Raw genomic sequence first — 17,803 nt, 5'->3', positions numbered from 1 at the left:
ACTCTGTCTCTATCTTCCGGAGTATTTGCCAGTCCTCCCAATTTGGTGTCATCTGCAAACTTGATGAGTAGTCCCTCCACCCCCTCATCTAGATCATTAATAAATACGTTAAAAAGTACCGGGCCAAGCACCGAGCCCTTAGGTACCCCGCTACTCACCTCTCTCCAGTCTGATGAAACACGACCCCATCGCGACCCCATGTCAGGCAAGGGCACTAGGGCCCTACCTGCCCCTAGAGTGTCTAGCCATGGTGATCCATGCAATGGTCACTTCTAGACTAGATTTCTGTAACTCGCTCTATGTTGGCCTACCCTTGTCCTTGACCCGGAAACTCCAGCTGGTGCAAAATGCGGCTCCTAGTGTCCTCACTGGAACACCTTGGAGGGCCCACATCCTGCCTGTGCTGAGGCAGCTGCACTGGTTGCCGGTTGTGGCCCAGATCAGGTTCAAGGTTTTGGTTTTGACCTTTAAGGCCATCCGCAGCTTGGGCCCTACCTATCTGAGGGACTGCTCTGCAGGTGCTAATCTTATGGAGGTCCCTGGCCTCACGGAGGTATGCCTGGCCTCGTCCTTCTAGAGTGGCCATTTTCTCCAGGTGCTCTGAGTCCTGTCTCCTGGAAATCCATTGTAAGTTCTTGAGCTCTCCAGTCACCACCTGGAGGCTGGCATCCTTCAGTAAAGCCCCCTCCCAAGCAGCCCTTTTCTCCCAGGGAACTGACTTCTGTAGTCTGGAGATGAGCTGTCATTCCAGGGGATCCCCAGGCCCCACCTGGAGGCTGGCATCCCTGAATCCCCCCTCCCCAGCAGCCCTTTTCTCCAGGGGAACTGATCTCTGCAGTCAGGAGATGAGCTGTCATTCCAGGGGATCCCCAGGCCCCACCTGGAGGCTGGCATCCCTGAGTCCCCCCCTCCCAAGCAGCCCTTTTCTCCCAGGGAACTGACTTCTGTAGTCTGGAGATGAGCTGTCATTCCAGGGGATCCCCAGGCCCCACCTGGAGGCTGGCATCCCTGAATCCCCCCTCCCCAGCAGCCCTTTTCTCCAGGGGAACTGATCTCTGCAGTCAGGAGATGAGCTGTCATTCCAGGGGATCCCCAGGCCCCACCTGGAGGCTGGCATCCCTGAGTCCCCCCTCCCAAGCAGCCCTTTTCTCCAGGGGAACTGATCTCTGCAGTCTGGAGAGGAGCTGTCATTCCAGGGGATCCCCAGGCCCCACCTGGAGGCTGGCATCCCTGAATCCCCCCTCCCCAGCAGCCCTTTTCTCCAGGGGAACTGATCTCTGCACTCTGGAGATGAGCTGTCATTCCAGGGGATCCCCAGGCTCCACCTGGAGGCTGGCATCCCTCAGTAAGCCCCCTCCCAAGCAGCCCATTTCTCCTGGGGGCCTGATCTCCGTCGCCTGGAGAGGAGCCGTAAATCCGGGAGATCCCCCGCTCCCGCCTGGAGGCTGGCACCCCTAGCTCAGTCCAATGATTTTGTTTTTTTTTCATTTGCATCCTAGCAAGGCAACCTCCCCTTCCCGGGATTCCCCCCTCCTCGCCAGGGACGGGGCGTGGCCAGGTGGGGTAGGCGTTGCCTCCGCTCCCGCCTCTGCCCAATCCGGGCGCGGGCTCGGGCGGCGCTCATGACTATGCAGCGCGGGGCTCCGCGAAGGCAGCAGCGCGGCGTCGGCCGGCGGAGGATGCGGCGGAGGACCGTCGGGCAGCGCCTGCCGCGCGCCCTGAAGATGCTGCCGCCCTAGAGGGGGGCTCAGGTGAGTCAGGGCGTGGCTCAGGTGCGGCTCTGCCCTTGCAGGGCCCCCTTAGGGCGCCCCTGCGCGCCCTCCCCTTCCCGCCTTTGCCCCCTTTAAAACATTTCTTGCGGGGAGGGCTTGCAGGGCAACCGGCGTTGCGTGCGATCCTCACCCTGCGCGCAGCAAGCCAGCGGGTTGGGCGCTCCGGTTTCCCTGCGGGCGCCTTCTTTTGTCTCCGGCCTCGGGCTTCTCTTGGCTCTGCCCCCGGCCGCAGGCCCGGCTGGTCTGCCTTTTGTTGGGGGATTTGGGCTCTCCTCCCCCGCCCCCTTTTCCTCCTGTGAGGATCGCCCCCCTCCCTCCCCCCCTTCCCAAGGCAGGGCTTTGGTTTCATTCATTGCTCGGGCCGGTCTGGCTCTTCTCTAACTGGGGGTGGGTGGGGGGATGGGGGTGTGTGCAAGCGGGCACCCCCCCTGGGGGATGCAGAAATCTGCAACACCAAAAAAAAAATCCAGAGAGAATCCAGAAGTGATCTTTCCTTTCTAGTGTGCCCCCCCTCCATTATTGCCCATTGCAGCAACCCGAGCTGAGGCTATTCTTGCTTTCTTTTGTTGGGGGGGGACCCTTTTCTTCCCCCCCCCACACCCCCCTCCCCCTCCCATGCAACATCTTTATCATGCAGATGGGCTGCACACATTTTTGGCAGAGCGATGGCGTTGGAGCCAAAGTTCCCCGCGGTGGCTGTTTTTCCACTTCTGCGCCGAGAATCTGGCTTAGGACCGTTGCCAACCAAACAACTCCCCCCCCCCTTCCCCGGAAAATCAGAAGGGAGCTCTCTGGTGCAGAGAAACAGCAAGGGTAGCCCTTATTTTGGTTTGTCCGGGGTGTTTGTGTTTGCGGGGGTTTCTAAACCAGCAGGAATCGCCTCTTTGGGACACCTCTCGAAATGGGAGCTTCCCCTCCAGGCTGGGAGAAATGTTTCAAGCCCCCACAACTACCCCGTGCTGCTTATTGCTGTGACAAACCGATCCCTGGATTTAGGGAGAAGCTGTCTAGGGTGGCCAGATCCTGCTTGGGAAACCCCTGGAAGATTTGGAGAGGGAGCCTGGGGAGGACAGTGGGGTACAAGGCCCTATAATCCGTCCTCCAAAGCTTCCTTTTTTCCGGGGTAATGGATCTTTGTAGTCTGGATTCTGGGGGATCTCCAGGCCTCGGCTGGAGGCTGGCATCTCTAACTTCTGTCTGTGCTTCAGTAGTGGTTGGTGGAACATGTCTTCCAGTTGCAGCCTAAATGTTCTTTTTTCTAAGCGAGAGATGAACAGAGCTGGTTTTGCTGTTCCAGATACTGACCTGGGCTGACCCGGCTTAGCTTTTGAGACTTGACAAGGTCAAGCTAGATCAGGGCAGAGATACACAGAGATGGCTTTGCCATGGTCTGGCTCTGTGCAGTGACCCTGGACTTCCTCAGGGACCTCCATACAAGTACTAATCAGGGCTGGCCCAGCTTAGCTTTTGAGATCTGATGTGTCCCCCCCCCCCCCCCCCCGGGCACGGATCTTTGTCTGGAGATCGGTTGCCGTTTCCATCTAAGAACCAACTCTTCTTCTTCAGTAATCTCAGGGCTCTCTCAGCCTCCCCTCCCTCACAAGGTGTCTGTTGTGGGGAGAGGAAAGGGAAGGTGAATGTAAGCCGCTTTGAGACTCCTTCGGGTAGAAAAAAGCAGCATATAAGAACCAACTCTTCTTCTCCTTCAGTAATATCAGGGCTCTCTCAGCCTCCCCTCCCTCACAGGGTGTCTGTTGTGGGGAGAGGAAAGGGAAGGCGACTGGAAGCCGCTTTGAGACTCCTTCGGGTAGAAAAAAGCAGCATATAAGAACCAACTCTTCTTCTCCTTCAGTAATATCAGGGCTCTCTCAGCCTCCCCTCCCTCACAGGGTGTCTGTTGTGGGGAGAGGAAAGGGAAGGCGACTGGAAGCCGCTTTGAGACTCCTTCGGGTAGAAAAAAGCAGCATATAAGAACCAACTCTTCTTCTCCTTCAGTAATATCAGGGCTCTCTCAGCCTCCCCTCCCTCACAGGGTGTCTGTTGTGGGGAGAGGAAAGGGAAGGCGACTGGAAGCCGCTTTGAGACTCCTTCGGGTAGAGAAAAGCAGCATATAAGAACCAACTCTTCTTCTTCAGTAATGTCAGGGCTCTCTCAGCCTCACCCACCTCACAGGGTGTCTGTTGTGGGGAGAGGAAGGAAAAGATGATTGTAAGCCACTTTGAGACTCCTTCCAGTAGAGAAAAGCAGGGTATAAAAGCCAACTTCTTCGTATTTCAAGATTTCCCCTACAACAAACATTCTCAGCAGACCTCCCCATGGAGGCTTGGGGACAATCTACCAAGGGAAATTTGACCTTCTATTTAACTCTTCTCTAGCTCTCTGTTCTCAGGAGGCAGAGTCCCAAAACATCCCAAGGCTTGTTAGTTTTCTTCAAAAACAAATTCTTATTAAAGCTGCTTCTTCTTCTTCTTTTTTTTTAGTATGAACAAAATCTAACAAAGTCCAAAAAAACAGGAAAAAGAAAGATAGAAAAATAGAAAAGAAATATAATGAAGGAGATTCTGATTATTAACTTGCTTTCTAGAATGTCACAAATGAAAACCTCTTCCCCTCCCCCTAATTTCTAAGCATCTTTATCTCTTAGCTGTCAAATCCCTGTGTAGATTTTGGTTATCGAAGGTTGGCTTCTTTCGGAGCAGCTCTGAGCTGGGAAATATCTGTTTAGGAGAGTAGCCATTCACTCCCCTTCCAGTCTGGGAGGTTCCTGCATGCAGTGGAATGGGCCACGCTTCCTGATAATTTATCCAAGTTGTTCTGAAGAAGTGCAGAACTGTTATTTTTAATACCACGCTTATTACAATCTGATGGAGCCTCAAAGGTGGCTTACAATTGCCATCCTGTCCTCTCCCTACCCTGTGAAACAGGTGGTGCTGAGCGAGCTCGGAGAAAACTGTGACTCACCCAGAGTCGACCAGTTGGCTGTATGTGGAGGAAGAGTGGAGAACTGAACAATAAGCCTCTGAATCCCAGAGCCAGGAGGCACCATCAGGGGAAGGCTAAGTCCCTGTGCCCTGTGGTTGGCCCTCCAAAAGAACTGGCTGGCCCCTGAGTGAGACAGGAGGCTGGACTGGAGGGACCCCTGGTCTGACACAGCAGGGCTCTCCTGATGTCCTTAGGAAGGCCTCGGCCTCTCTGCCCTGTTGCTGGCCCTCCAGAGGAACTGGCTGGCCCCTGTGTGAGACGGGAGGCTGGACTGGAGGGACCCCTGGTCTGACCCAGCAGGGCTCTTCTGATGTCCTTAGGAAGGCCTCGGCCTCTCTGCCCTGTTGTTGGCCCTCCAGAGGAACTGGCTGGCCCCTGTGTGAGACAGGAGGCTGGACTGGATGGACCCCTGGTCTGACCCAGCAGGGCTCTCCTGATGTCCTTAGGAAGGCCTCGGCCTCTCTGCCCTGTTGCTGGCCCTCCAGAGGAACTGGCTGGCCCCTGTGTGAGACAGGAGGCTGGACTACATGGACCCCTGGTCTGCCCAGCAGGGCTCTTCTGATGCTCTTAGGAAGGCCTCGACCGTTGCCAACCAAACAACTCCCCCCCCACTTCCCCGGAAAATCAGAAGGGAGCTCTCTGGTGCAGAGAAACAGCAAGGGTAGCCCTTATTTTGGTTTGTCCGGGGTGTTTGTGTTTGCGGGGGTTTCTAAACCAGCAGGAATCGCCTCTTTGGGACACCTCTCGAAATGGGAGCTTCCCCTCCAGGCTGGGAGAAATGTTTCAAGCCCCCACAACTACCCCGTGCTGCTTATTGCTGTGACAAACCGATCCCTGGATTTAGGGAGAAGCTGTCTAGGGTGGCCAGATCCTGCTTGGGAAACCCCTGGAAGATTTGGAGAGGGAGCCTGGGGAGGACAGTGGGGTACAAGGCCCTATAATCCGTCCTCCAAAGCTTCCTTTTTTCCGGGGTAATGGATCTTTGTAGTCTGGATTCTGGGGGATCTCCAGGCCTCGGCTGGAGGCTGGCATCTCTAACTTCTGTCTGTGCTTCAGTAGTGGTTGGTGGAACATGTCTTCCAGTTGCAGCCTAAATGTTCTTTTTTCTAAGCGAGAGATGAACAGAGCTGGTTTTGCTGTTCCAGATACTGACCTGGGCTGACCCGGCTTAGCTTTTGAGACTTGACAAGGTCAAGCTAGATCAGGGCAGAGATACACAGAGATGGCTTTGCCATGGTCTGGCTCTGTGCAGTGACCCTGGACTTCCTCAGGGACCTCCATACAAGTACTAATCAGGGCTGGCCCAGCTTAGCTTTTGAGATCTGATGTGTCCCCCCCCCCCCCCCGGGCACGGATCTTTGTCTGGAGATCGGTTGCCGTTTCCATCTAAGAACCAACTCTTCTTCTTCAGTAATCTCAGGGCTCTCTCAGCCTCCCCTCCCTCACAAGGTGTCTGTTGTGGGGAGAGGAAAGGGAAGGTGAATGTAAGCCGCTTTGAGACTCCTTCGGGTAGAAAAAAGCAGCATATAAGAACCAACTCTTCTTCTCCTTCAGTAATATCAGGGCTCTCTCAGCCTCCCCTCCCTCACAGGGTGTCTGTTGTGGGGAGAGGAAAGGGAAGGCGACTGGAAGCCGCTTTGAGACTCCTTCGGGTAGAAAAAAGCAGCATATAAGAACCAACTCTTCTTCTCCTTCAGTAATATCAGGGCTCTCTCAGCCTCCCCTCCCTCACAGGGTGTCTGTTGTGGGGAGAGGAAAGGGAAGGCGACTGGAAGCCGCTTTGAGACTCCTTCGGGTAGAAAAAAGCAGCATATAAGAACCAACTCTTCTTCTCCTTCAGTAATATCAGGGCTCTCTCAGCCTCCCCTCCCTCACAGGGTGTCTGTTGTGGGGAGAGGAAAGGGAAGGCGACTGGAAGCCGCTTTGAGACTCCTTCGGGTAGAGAAAAGCAGCATATAAGAACCAACTCTTCTTCTTCAGTAATGTCAGGGCTCTCTCAGCCTCACCCACCTCACAGGGTGTCTGTTGTGGGGAGAGGAAGGAAAAGATGATTGTAAGCCACTTTGAGACTCCTTCCAGTAGAGAAAAGCAGGGTATAAAAGCCAACTTCTTTGTATTTCAAGATTTCCCCTACAACAAACATTCTCAGCAGACCTCCCCATGGAGGCTTGGGGACAATCTACCAAGGGAAATTTGACCTTCTATTTAACTCTTCTCTAGCTCTCTGTTCTCAGGAGGCAGAGTCCCAAAACATCCCAAGGCTTGTTAGTTTTCTTCAAAAACAAATTCTTATTAAAGCTGCTTCTTCTTCTTCTTTTTTTTAGTATGAACAAAATCTAACAAAGTCCAAAAAAACAGGAAAAAGAAAGATAGAAAAATAGAAAAGAAATATAATGAAGGAGATTCTGATTATTAACTTGCTTTCTAGAATGTCACAAATGAAAACCTCTTCCCCTCCCCCTAATTTCTAAGCATCTTTATCTCTTAGCTGTCAAATCCCTGTGTAGATTTTGGTTATCGAAGGTTGGCTTCTTTCGGAGCAGCTCTGAGCTGGGAAATATCTGTTTAGGAGAGTAGCCATTCACTCCCCTTCCAGTCTGGGAGGTTCCTGCATGCAGTGGAATGGGCCACGCTTCCTGATAATTTATCCAAGTTGTTCTGAAGAAGTGCAGAACTGTTATTTTTAATACCACGCTTATTACAATCTGATGGAGCCTCAAAGGTGGCTTACAATTGCCATCCTGTCCTCTCCCCACCCTGTGAAACAGGTGGTGCTGAGCGAGCTCGGAGAAAACTGTGACTCACCCAGAGTCGACCAGTTGGCTGTATGTGGAGGAAGAGTGGAGAACTGAACAATAAGCCTCTGAATCCCAGAGCCAGGAGGCACCATCAGGGGAAGGCTAAGTCCCTGTGCCCTGTGGTTGGCCCTCCAAAAGAACTGGCTGGCCCCTGAGTGAGACAGGAGGCTGGACTGGAGGGACCCCTGGTCTGACACAGCAGGGCTCTCCTGATGTCCTTAGGAAGGCCTCGGCCTCTCTGCCCTGTTGCTGGCCCTCCAGAGGAACTGGCTGGCCCCTGTGTGAGACAGGAGGCTGGACTGGAGGGACCCCTGGTCTGACCCAGCAGGGCTCTCCTGATTTCTTAGGAAGGCCTCGGCCCCTCTGCCCTGTTGCTGGCCCTCCAGAGGAACTGGCTGGCCCCTGTGTGAGAGAGGAGGCTGGACTGGAGGGACCCCTGGTCTGACCCAGCAGGGCTCTCCTGATTTCTTAGGAAGGCCTCGGCCCCTCTGCCCTGTTGCTGGCCCTCCAGAGGAACTGGCCGGCCCCTGTGTGAGAGAGGAGGCTGGACTGGATGGACCCCTGGTCTGACCCAGCAGGGCTCTTCTGATGTCCTTAGGAAGGCCTCGGCCTCTCTGCCCTGTTGCTGGCCCTCCAGAGGAACTGGCTGGCCCCTGTGTGAGACAGGAGGCTGGACTGGAGGGACCCCTGGTCTGACCCAGCAGGGCTCTCCTGATGTCCTTAGGAAGGCCTCGGCCTCTCTGCCCTGTTGCTGGCCCTCCAGAGGAACTGGCTGGCCCCTGTGTGAGACAGGAGGCTGGACTGGAGGGACCCCTGGTCTGACCCAGCAGGGCTCTCCTGATTTCTTAGGAAGGCCTCGGCCCCTCTGCCCTGTTGCTGGCCCTCCAGAGGAACTGGCTGGCCCCTGTGTGAGACGGGAGGCTGGACTGGATGGACCCCTGGTCTGACCCAGCAGGGCTCTCCTGATGTCCTTAGGAAGGCCTCGGCCTCTCTGCCCTGTTGCTGGCCCTCCAGAGAAACTGGTTGGCCCCTGTGTGAGACAGGATGCTGGAGTAGGTCCCTTCCAACTCTATGATTCTATGATTCTAAATTCCGTCTAAACATCTGGAAGAAGTTCCTGACAGTCAGAGCGGTTTCTCAGTGGAACAGGCTTCCTCGGGAGGTGGTGGGTTTGGAGATTTTTAGACAGAGGCTGGAGAGCCATCTCACAGAGAGGCTGATTCTGTGAAGGCTCAAGGGGGTGGCAGGTGACAGTGGATGAGCGATAGGGTTGTGAGTGTCCTGCATAGTGCAGGGGATTGGACTAGATGACCCAGGATGTACCTTCCAACTCTATGATTCTATGATTCCTGCTCCTTTGAGCACACTTCCTCCCTGCTTGCTGCTAGAAAAACAACTATTAATCAGATTAAAGTGGGTAGCAGTGTTGAAGTAGCACAACACTCTTCCTCAAGAAGAGTTCCTGCACTCAAAAGCTCATGCCTTGAATAATTCTTTGTTGTTTTTAAAGGTGCTATTGGACTCTATATTTATTAGTCAGTTAGACAGTTAGGACTCTCCCTTTCCTCTCTTTTTTTGCAAAGTTTTTTCTCTTATCAGTATAGATATTTATTCTTTAAACAGCTGGGTGCTGAGGTCCTTTTCATGTTTAAACTCTGCTGACATTTGTGAAGTTAAAATTTATAAGAGAATGATTTAAACTCATTTGGGTTCTCTGTGAGGGGGAAAGTGGTATAAGGGAGTAAATAAATACATCTTTTTCTCTAGAGGAAGTCCCCCCCCTGTTCCCTTAATCTCTTTCCTCTAGAACAGAGCACCGATAGAAAACTGATATTAGTAGCCAATTAAACCTCAGTTCAGTCGTCCTGAACGGACCTTTGGAATGTATTTCATTCCTCTCATTTACTCACATTTCCTCTCTCACATTTCCTCCAAAAATTTCTGTGTAGCCTCACTGTTAGTGGAAAGACTTGGGCAGATTCTTACGGGTTGCTGGCCATGTGACTCATTTTTTTTATTTACCCATTTTGTCCCTTCCTGCAAAGATTTGAAGCCAGAGTATTTATCCCCCTCTCAATTTTATCCTCTCAACAACCCCCTGAGGTAGGCTAGGCCGAGAGCGTGCGACTCTCCTAATGTCGGTCATCAATTTTCCATGTCACAGCAAGGATTCGAACTCGGGTGCCCTAGATCCCGGTCTATAACACTGACCACTGTGCCGCGCTGGCTCAAGTCAAAGATCAGGGCTCTCTCGCCTGTTTTAGCTCAGAGACACGGAGATGCCATTTAGGAAAATGGAACCCAGCCAGTCATGACACCCTTACGTGTATTTTGTTCCCAAGCTCTGTGGAGACAGATTGCATCTACTGTCTTGGCTTTAAAGAAACGCCGTTTCCCAAGAGCTCTCCTCTGCCCTTCCCTCTCTAGGTGTACCCCTCCACTGTGCCCCTCCAATTAGAACAGGGGCAGGCAGAAATTATATTCCTATAGGCCAGGGGTAGTCAAACTGTGGCCCTCCAGATGTCCGTGGACTACAATTCCCAGGAGCTCCTGGGAATTGTAGTCCACAGACATCTGGAGGGCCGTAGTTTGACTACCCCTGCTATAGGCATTCCTATTAGGCATAAATGGTCAATTTATGCCACGTGTTTCGTCTCTGTCTTCATGTGATTAGAAATCAGGGAGGTGAAGGTCTGTGAGGCCAGTGGCTGCACCTAGCCTCAGTTTATTAGAGACTGGAGAGATATTGTTTGTCTTCCATTGGTCATGAATCGATATACTCAAAGTTGTGTCCTGCAGATCTTGTCTCTACACAGTTCTTCTGTTTGCAAGCCACCTATAAGCCACCCGCATATAAGCTGAGGCTCCTAATTTTACCACCGAATCTGGGCAAACACACTGGACTCGCATATAAGCCGAGGGTGGGGAAATTCAGCAGCTCCTGGTCACTTTACATGAATCGAGGCAACAGTTGGTTAAATGTTTTTGAATATTTATTTCAGAGTAGCTCCGTAAGTGCAAAAGAGGCTGGACAAGAATACGGTATCAACAATAACTTTAAAAGTGCAAAAACCTGTTCACCGCCATATTAGAAGTCCACACTGCTAACCACTACACCAAGCTAGCTCAGGGATGCTGTGTACTCTTGGTGCTCGGGGAGCATTAATGAGAGGTATTCTGAAGTTCTGGCCGGCCGGTGGGCGTCCTGCTATTCTCTGGGATTTGGCCGCTGTGTGGCATCTCCTGTTGGCACGTGGGCCTTGGCCACTGTGTGACACAGGACTGGACTGGATGGGCCGTCGGCCCGATCCAGCATGGCTTCTTTTCCGGTCTTATGCCCTTAAACTGACACAAGGACTCTCTTCTGCTTCTTGTTTCCAGGGCTCGTTCCCCGGGACCGTTCGCCTGGCTGGTTTCCACGGCCTCTCCCCCTCCAGCATGAACGAATCCACGGCGTCCCCCGCCCGCCTCGCCATCTGTCTGGCTCTGCTCGGCTCCTGCTGCCTGCAGTGCCTCAGCTTCCAAAACACGGCGTCGAGGCCCAGCAGACCCCTTCAGCAGCAGGCTGCTCTGGCAGGGAACAGTTCAGAAAACACAGACGATGCGAGCTCATCGACTCCTGAAGGTCCCTGGGGGCTGCCGGAGAAAACCCTTGGGGCTGCCACCTACGAAAGCCCCGATGGCGCCTCTGCGGAGCCACCGGGGATCTCATTAAACGCCGTGGTGAAAGCCACACCGCAAACCATCCGACAGATTTGGGGTCTCTCTGCACCCCAGGGATTCCCTGTTTACGCCACTGTCACCCCGGGGGTTGCTGGAGCCGAAATTCTGCCTGCTCCCAGCGAACCTCGGGCAGAGCGGAAAGAAAACGGCTCAGCCCAGTCCTCGATAGCACCGGGGGTGATGTCTCCGGACCCTAACGTCACAAGCCCGGGGTTTAGCAGTTCTGCAAGGGAGACGACGGAAGGGGCCGGGGAAGGAGCAAGGTCTTCAACAGGCAGTCGAGGTGGAGATATTTTTGCCCCGAGCATCTTGGAAGAAGGCGGAAGCATAGGCCAGGATGGCGTGGCCCCGTTGACCACGGAAGACTCACTGCTCTGGCCTCCCACAGAGCAGTCCCCGAGCCTCCCGCCCTCCGCCGGACAATCGCTCGAGGCCGAGCAGGTCTCCGATGGACCCGGCCCCTCGCTGGCAGGGGAGGTGACTGGAGAACCAAATCTCGCTTCCACGGAGGCCTCCTTCGGTCAGACAGAGGACACCTCAGAGAATTGGGGACGAGTCCCATTCGGGGCTGCCGCACCTGTCCGGGCCACGGCGCTCCCGATTGACGATTGGGATGATACGAAACCGGGAGCTGCCGGCCAGGGGAGAGGCACGCCGGCTGTGTTGGCGAACCGGTATCAAATGGGAGGAGAGCCTGCCACGGGAGAGGGGAGAGAGGAAGACGAGGACGACGAGGTGAAAAGGGTCCTTCCCCCACGGGTCTCTGCCACCACGGTGAAAGGGAGCCAAGCTCTTCAGGCTGCACCGGTCCAGGAATCTGAGCGGTGGGGAGAGCCGACAACGCTTTTGGCCGGCCAGGGTGCTGTCCGTGCCGCAGGTCTCTCTCCAAAGGGTCAAGTCCCTCCCGCGAGGGCGGTCCAAAGTTTGGAGCGAGTCGCGGAGACCCAGGGGGCTGCTGTGACGATCGACACGACCAAGTCCGAAGTCTTCCAAACCCTGAGACACGCATGGAGAGGTAATTCCTCTTTCCCCAGTCTCCCTTTCAGAGATGATCGTAATTCTTTTTGAATGTTTAGCTTTGAGTTGCGTCATTCTCAAGAGGCCGGTGGTTAGAATGGGCTGATCCTGCGTTGAGCAGGGGGTGGGACTAGATGGCCTGGATGGCCCCTTCCCATTCTGGGATTCTAGGAGTCTAGTTCAGCAGTGGAAGGGGCTGCCTAAGGAGGTGGGGAACTCCCCCTCACTGGCCGTCTTCAAGCAGTGGCTGGACAGATCCTTCTCCTGGATGCTGGAGGCTGATCCTGCGTTGAGCAGGGGGTTGGACTAGATGGCCTGTATGGCCCCTTCCCACTCTAGGATTCTAGGAGTCTAATGCACAAGAGTTAACTATAATTTTCGTTTCTACAATTCAGTTTGGAAATACAGTCAATCCAGTTATCAAAATCACTTGTGCCTCTTTTTAGGTAGATTATTAAGATGGTTTTACTAAGCTGGGGGATGGGGGGGTCACGTGGTGTATTTGGGATGTGATCGGTTTGTAGACTTTTCGAACAGGGAGGCCAGATCCTGATGTTATCTCTTACTTGTTTGTTTATTTATTCGTTAGATTTGTATACTGCTGCTCCCAGCAAGCTGGCTCACGGCGGTTAACAATAAATATAACAATTTAAAACACCCCATAAAACAGTCACAATACAAATCTACCAATACAATGTAAACACCCCATAAAATAATCACAGTACTCCCAAATATTACAATTATGATTAAGATGGCAAATATAAACCCCCCTTTCCCAAGGGCTCATACCTGCAGCCCTGGGCCATGTCCCCTGACCTCAACCGTAGGCCAGGTGGGGCAGGTCTGTCCTTAGGCCCTGCAGTATTGATTGAGGTCCCACAGGGCCCTGGTCTCTTTAGGCAGAGCATTCTGTCAGGCCGGGGCCAGGGTAGAAATGTCTCTGGCCATGGTTGAGGACAATTTCACTTCTTTGGGGCCGGGGACCCTGAGCAAATCCCAATTGCTAGATCTTAGTGCTCTTTAGGGGTAATGAAATATATGGTTCTGAAGGCACCTTAATAAACCTATTTAATATTTTCTTGAAATGGGTTGAAATTAATTCAAAAGAATTTTGGCCTAAACATCCGGAAGAAGTTCCTGCAAGTTAGAGCGGTTCCTCAGTGGAACAGGCTTCCTCGGGAGGTGGTGGGCTCTCCATCTTTGGAAATTTTTAAACAGAGGCTGGAGAGAGGCTGATTCTGTGAAGGCTCAAGGGGGTGGCAGGTGACAGTGGATGAGCGAGAGGGTTGTGAGTGTCCTGCATAGTGCAGGGCGTTGGACTAGATGACCCAGGAGGTCCCTTCCAACTCTATGATTCTAAATTCCATCTAAACCTCCAGAAGAAATTCCTGACAGTTAGAGCGGTTTCTCAGTGGAACAGGCTTCCTCGGGAGGTGGTGGGTTCTCCATCTCTGGAGATTTTTAAACAGAGGCTGGAGAGACATCTGACAGAGCCGCTGATTCTGTGATTGGCCCATGCGGGAGGAAGTACAGTCCAGACACCGGCTATGTACCGGACACTGCTCTGCCCACACAACCCTTTCCCAAATATTAGGGAGAACAATGGTAAGGATGTCTGGGAAGGTGATACTCTGTGTTATTGGTGCTGGGGAGGGGGACAAGAGTGGGAGGGCTTCTGGAGAACTGCTGGTGGACCTCCTGTCAGCCTCTGGGTTTCAGCTACTGAGTGACACATAATGTTGGTCTGGATGGACCATTGGCCTGATCCAACATGGCTCCTCTTATTGCCCTGTTTTGCAGTGTGGGTTTTGTCTGGGCTTGTAGCCAGTGCGAAGATCGGAAGCTTCTTCACAGCTTTATTTCTGCTATGATTGCAGAGGCAACAGACCTTCTGTGGGGTGCCCTTCCCTGCACTTTCCCTGCCCCCCATGGCTCTCACTGCCCCCACCCTCACCACTGGAGGGGTTTGTTTCCTCCCCCTCTTTACTTGGTAACTGATATATTGCCATTGTGTGGTAAAAAGGTAAAGGTATCCCCTGTGCAAGCACCGGGTCATGTCTGACCCTTGGGGTGACGCCCTCCAGCATTTTCTTGGCAGACTCAATACGGGGTGGTTTGCCAGTGCCTTCCCCAGTCATTACCGTTTACCCCCAGCAAGCTGAGTACTCATTTTACCGACCTCGGAAGGATGGAAGGCTGAGTCAACCTTGAGCCGGCTGCTGGGATTGAACTCCCAGCCTCATGGTCTGAGCTTCAGACAGCATGTCTGCTGCCTTACTACTCTGCGCCACAAGAGGCCCTGCCATTGTGTGGTATCAGTTATCAATTAGGAAGCAAACCCACGAATTTCCTGGGTGGTTTCAGTGGCTCAGCAATAGCCATAGCAATATTTTTAAAAGGACATTAGAGAGATTACTGGAGGATGAGTCTGCCAGTGGGTACCAGCCATGGTGATTGTGGGTGGCCTCCATGTTCAGAGGCACTGATCCTCTGAATCCCAGAGCCAGGAGGCAACACCAGAGGAAGGCCTCGGATTCTATGCTTAGACAGAGGTCTGTCCCGTCACCTCCTACCTGATCCTTCTAACTGGATTGAACCTTCTGCAGGCTGAGCAGAGGCTTTGCCTCTGAGTCATGGCTGCCTCCTTCTCCTCTCAAGTGCTAAATTTGCAGGACTATACGGGACACTCCAAACCTCTTGCTCACCCACTGTCCCCTGCCACCCCCTTGAGCCTTCACAGAATCAGCCTCTCCGTCAGAAGGCTCTCCAGCCTCTGCTTAAAAATCCCCAAAGATGGAGAACCCACCACCTCACGAGGAAGCCTGTTCCACTGAGGAACCGCTCTAACTGCCAGGAACTTCTTCCGGAGATCTAGACAGAATTTAGAATCCTAGAGTTGGAAGGGACCTCCTGGGTCATCTATTCAAACTTCCTGCACTATGCAGGACACTCCCAACCCTCTCGCTCATCCACTGTCACCTGCCACCCCCTTGAACCTTCACAGAATCAGCCTCTCCGTCAGATGGCTCTCCAGTCTCTGTTTTAAAATCTCCAGAGATGGAGAACCCACCACCTCCCGAGGAAGCCTGTTCCACTGAGAAACAGCTCTAACTGTCAGGAACTTCTTCCGGAGGTTTAGATGAAATTTAGAATCATAGAATCACAGAGTTGGAAGGGTTCTCCTGGATCATCTAGTCCAACCCCCTGCATTGTGCAGGACACAACCCTCTCACTCATCCACTGTCACCTACCACCCCCTTGAACCTTCACAGAATCAGTTGACCTCTAGATCAGTGGTCCCCAACCTTTCCGAGGCTGGGGACCGGCAGGGCATCGGGCCGCGCCCCCGCGGACCGCGCCCGTGCGGGCCACGCCCGCGGATCGGGCCGCGCCCACGGATCGGGCCGCACCCGAGCCGCGCCCACGGGCCGCGCCCGGGCCGCGCCCACGGATCGGGCCGCGCCCGGGCCGCGCCCACGGATCGGGCCGCGCCCATGGGCCGCGCCCGCGGATCGGGCCGAGCGGGCGTGGCCCGCACAGGCGCGGCCCGGCCCTGATTCCCTCTCCCCGCCTCCCGCAGTAAGAAGCTTCCCGGGCCGCAAGCTTGCGGCCTGGGAAGTTTTTTACTGCGGGGGCAGGGCGGGGCGAGGGAGCCGCGGCCCGGTGCCATGGCCTTTGCGGCCCGGTACCGGGCCGCGGCCCGCAGGTTGGGGACCACTGCTCTAGATGACCAAGGTCAGATGCCCTTGAGATAATGGCTGCTTTGGAGGGTAGGCCAAGGATGGCCAAGCTGTGGTTCTCCAGGTATCCATGAACTACACTTCCCATGAGCCCCTGTCAACATCAATGCTGGCAGTGGCTCATGGTAAGTGTAGTCCATGTACATCTGGAGAACCACAGCTTGGCCACCCCTGTTGTTTAGCTGAGATCCCTCCCCAAACTCTAAACACTCCAGGGCCTCATGGGAATTGTAGTCCATGAACATCTGGATGACCACAGGTTGACTACCCCTGTTCTAGAGCACAGGCCCGGGGGCCAGAGGTGCGGGAATCAATTCCGATTTCAGGCTGCAAGATCAGGAACTCACAGACACATTGCTTCCATGTGGCCCTGCCCTTCTGGGCTGCTTTTATATACCACACTAAAGACCTCAGCCCTGCTCCTGCAAGCACTCATCCCCATTGCTGATGGGGAGCCGGTACTGTGCTGCCAACTCAGCACTTCACCTTCTTTCTTGTAGCTCCCCCTGCTCTTCCGCCTACACGGTTCCCGGGGCTCTGGTGACAGGGAGGTCCACTGCCTGGCAGCTGTCTCTCTGCTGTCTACTCAGGGCTGGCGAGCTGAGGAGCCATTGCACTGGTACTTGGCTGCAGATTTAGGTCTGGCTCCTAGGAGACTGTCTCATCCAGCAGTGTCAGCTGGCTGTGATTCTGGGTCAGGTCTGCTGATTCCCCCTTTCTCCGCGGCGTCTTCTGCATCCCTTGGCTCTGCGGGAGCCGGCTGGTCCACAGCAGAAGAGTTGGCACCCTACAAGTGGCGTAGAACAGGGGTAGTCAACCTGCGGTCCTCCAGATGTCCATGGACTACAATTCCCATGAGCCCCTGCCAGCATTTGCTGGCAGGGGCTCATGAGAATTGTAGTCCATGGACATCTGGAGGACCACAGGTTGACTACCCCTGGCAAAGGCAACGGTGTCCAGATGCTTCGAGCCGTCAGTGTGAATTCCTCATCTCAGCTCAGATCCGTTTGATTGTTCAGCAACCTACGTGCCTCCTACTAAGCAAAAAAGCAAGTCTTCCGGTGCTTAACCGGCCCAGGTATGAATGGTTAACATCTGCCGCAGTGTTTGGATCAGCTTTTTTGTTCAGCTTTCAAAACCTGTTTGCTGGACGAGGGCCAAAAAAGGAATTAAAAGAAAAAAAAAAAAAGCTTGGTCCAAAATTCATGGCTCTGCTTGGGGGCGGCTAAAGTTGGAAGCGGAATGCGTTTCTCGGGACTTGCAGTTCAGTTCTTCCATGGGGACAGTGGCCAACTGCCAGGTCGAAATAGCAATTGGAGCTAGAAAGAGAAGGTCTCCAAGCAGGTTGGAGCATGGAAAAAAACCAGCCTTTAATCCTTGATTGATTACAGGAGAAGCCAGGAACCAGAGATCCCATTCTCCTGCCTCCGAAGGTGGTGGGGAAACTTATGAAGATGAGAAGAGCCCTGCTGGGTCAGAAAAGTGAGGGTCCATCCAGTCCAGCCTCCTGTCTCACACAGGGGCCAGCCAGTTCCTCTGGAGGGCCAGCAACAGGGCAGAGAGGCCGAGGCCTTCCTAAGGACATCAGGAGAGCCCTGCTGGGTCAGACCAAGGGTCCCTCCAGTCCAGCCTCCTGTCTCACACAGGGGCCAGCCAGTTCCTCTGCAGGGCCAGCAACAGGGCAGAGAGGCCGAGGCCTTCCTAAGGACATCAGAACAGCCCTGCTGGGTCAGACCAGGAGTCCCTCCACTCCAGCCTCCTGTCTCACACA

At 54.0% G+C, this 17,803-nt stretch overlaps 1 protein-coding gene across 2 annotated transcripts in view; it reads left to right on the top strand.

Annotated features, from left to right (window-relative positions):
• Positions 1-1,588: 1,588 nt before the first annotated feature.
• ARMH4 (armadillo like helical domain containing 4) overlaps positions 1,589-17,803 on the top strand; it is a 56,777-nt gene continuing 40,562 nt past the window's right edge. For both annotated transcript variants that reach the window (XM_077324008.1, XM_077324007.1), the window contains exons 1-2: positions 1,589-1,751; positions 10,934-12,290. In XM_077324008.1, coding sequence (XP_077180123.1) covers positions 10,991-12,290 — 1,300 coding nt within the window. In that variant the 5' untranslated portion in view covers positions 1,589-1,751; positions 10,934-10,990. The remainder of the gene's footprint in view (positions 1,752-10,933; positions 12,291-17,803) is intronic.

This window comes from Paroedura picta, chromosome 2, assembly GCF_049243985.1.
Source record: "Paroedura picta isolate Pp20150507F chromosome 2, Ppicta_v3.0, whole genome shotgun sequence".
Classification (NCBI taxonomy): domain Eukaryota; kingdom Metazoa; phylum Chordata; class Lepidosauria; order Squamata; family Gekkonidae; genus Paroedura; species Paroedura picta.
This window is presented reverse-complemented; position numbering and strand designations above follow the sequence as displayed.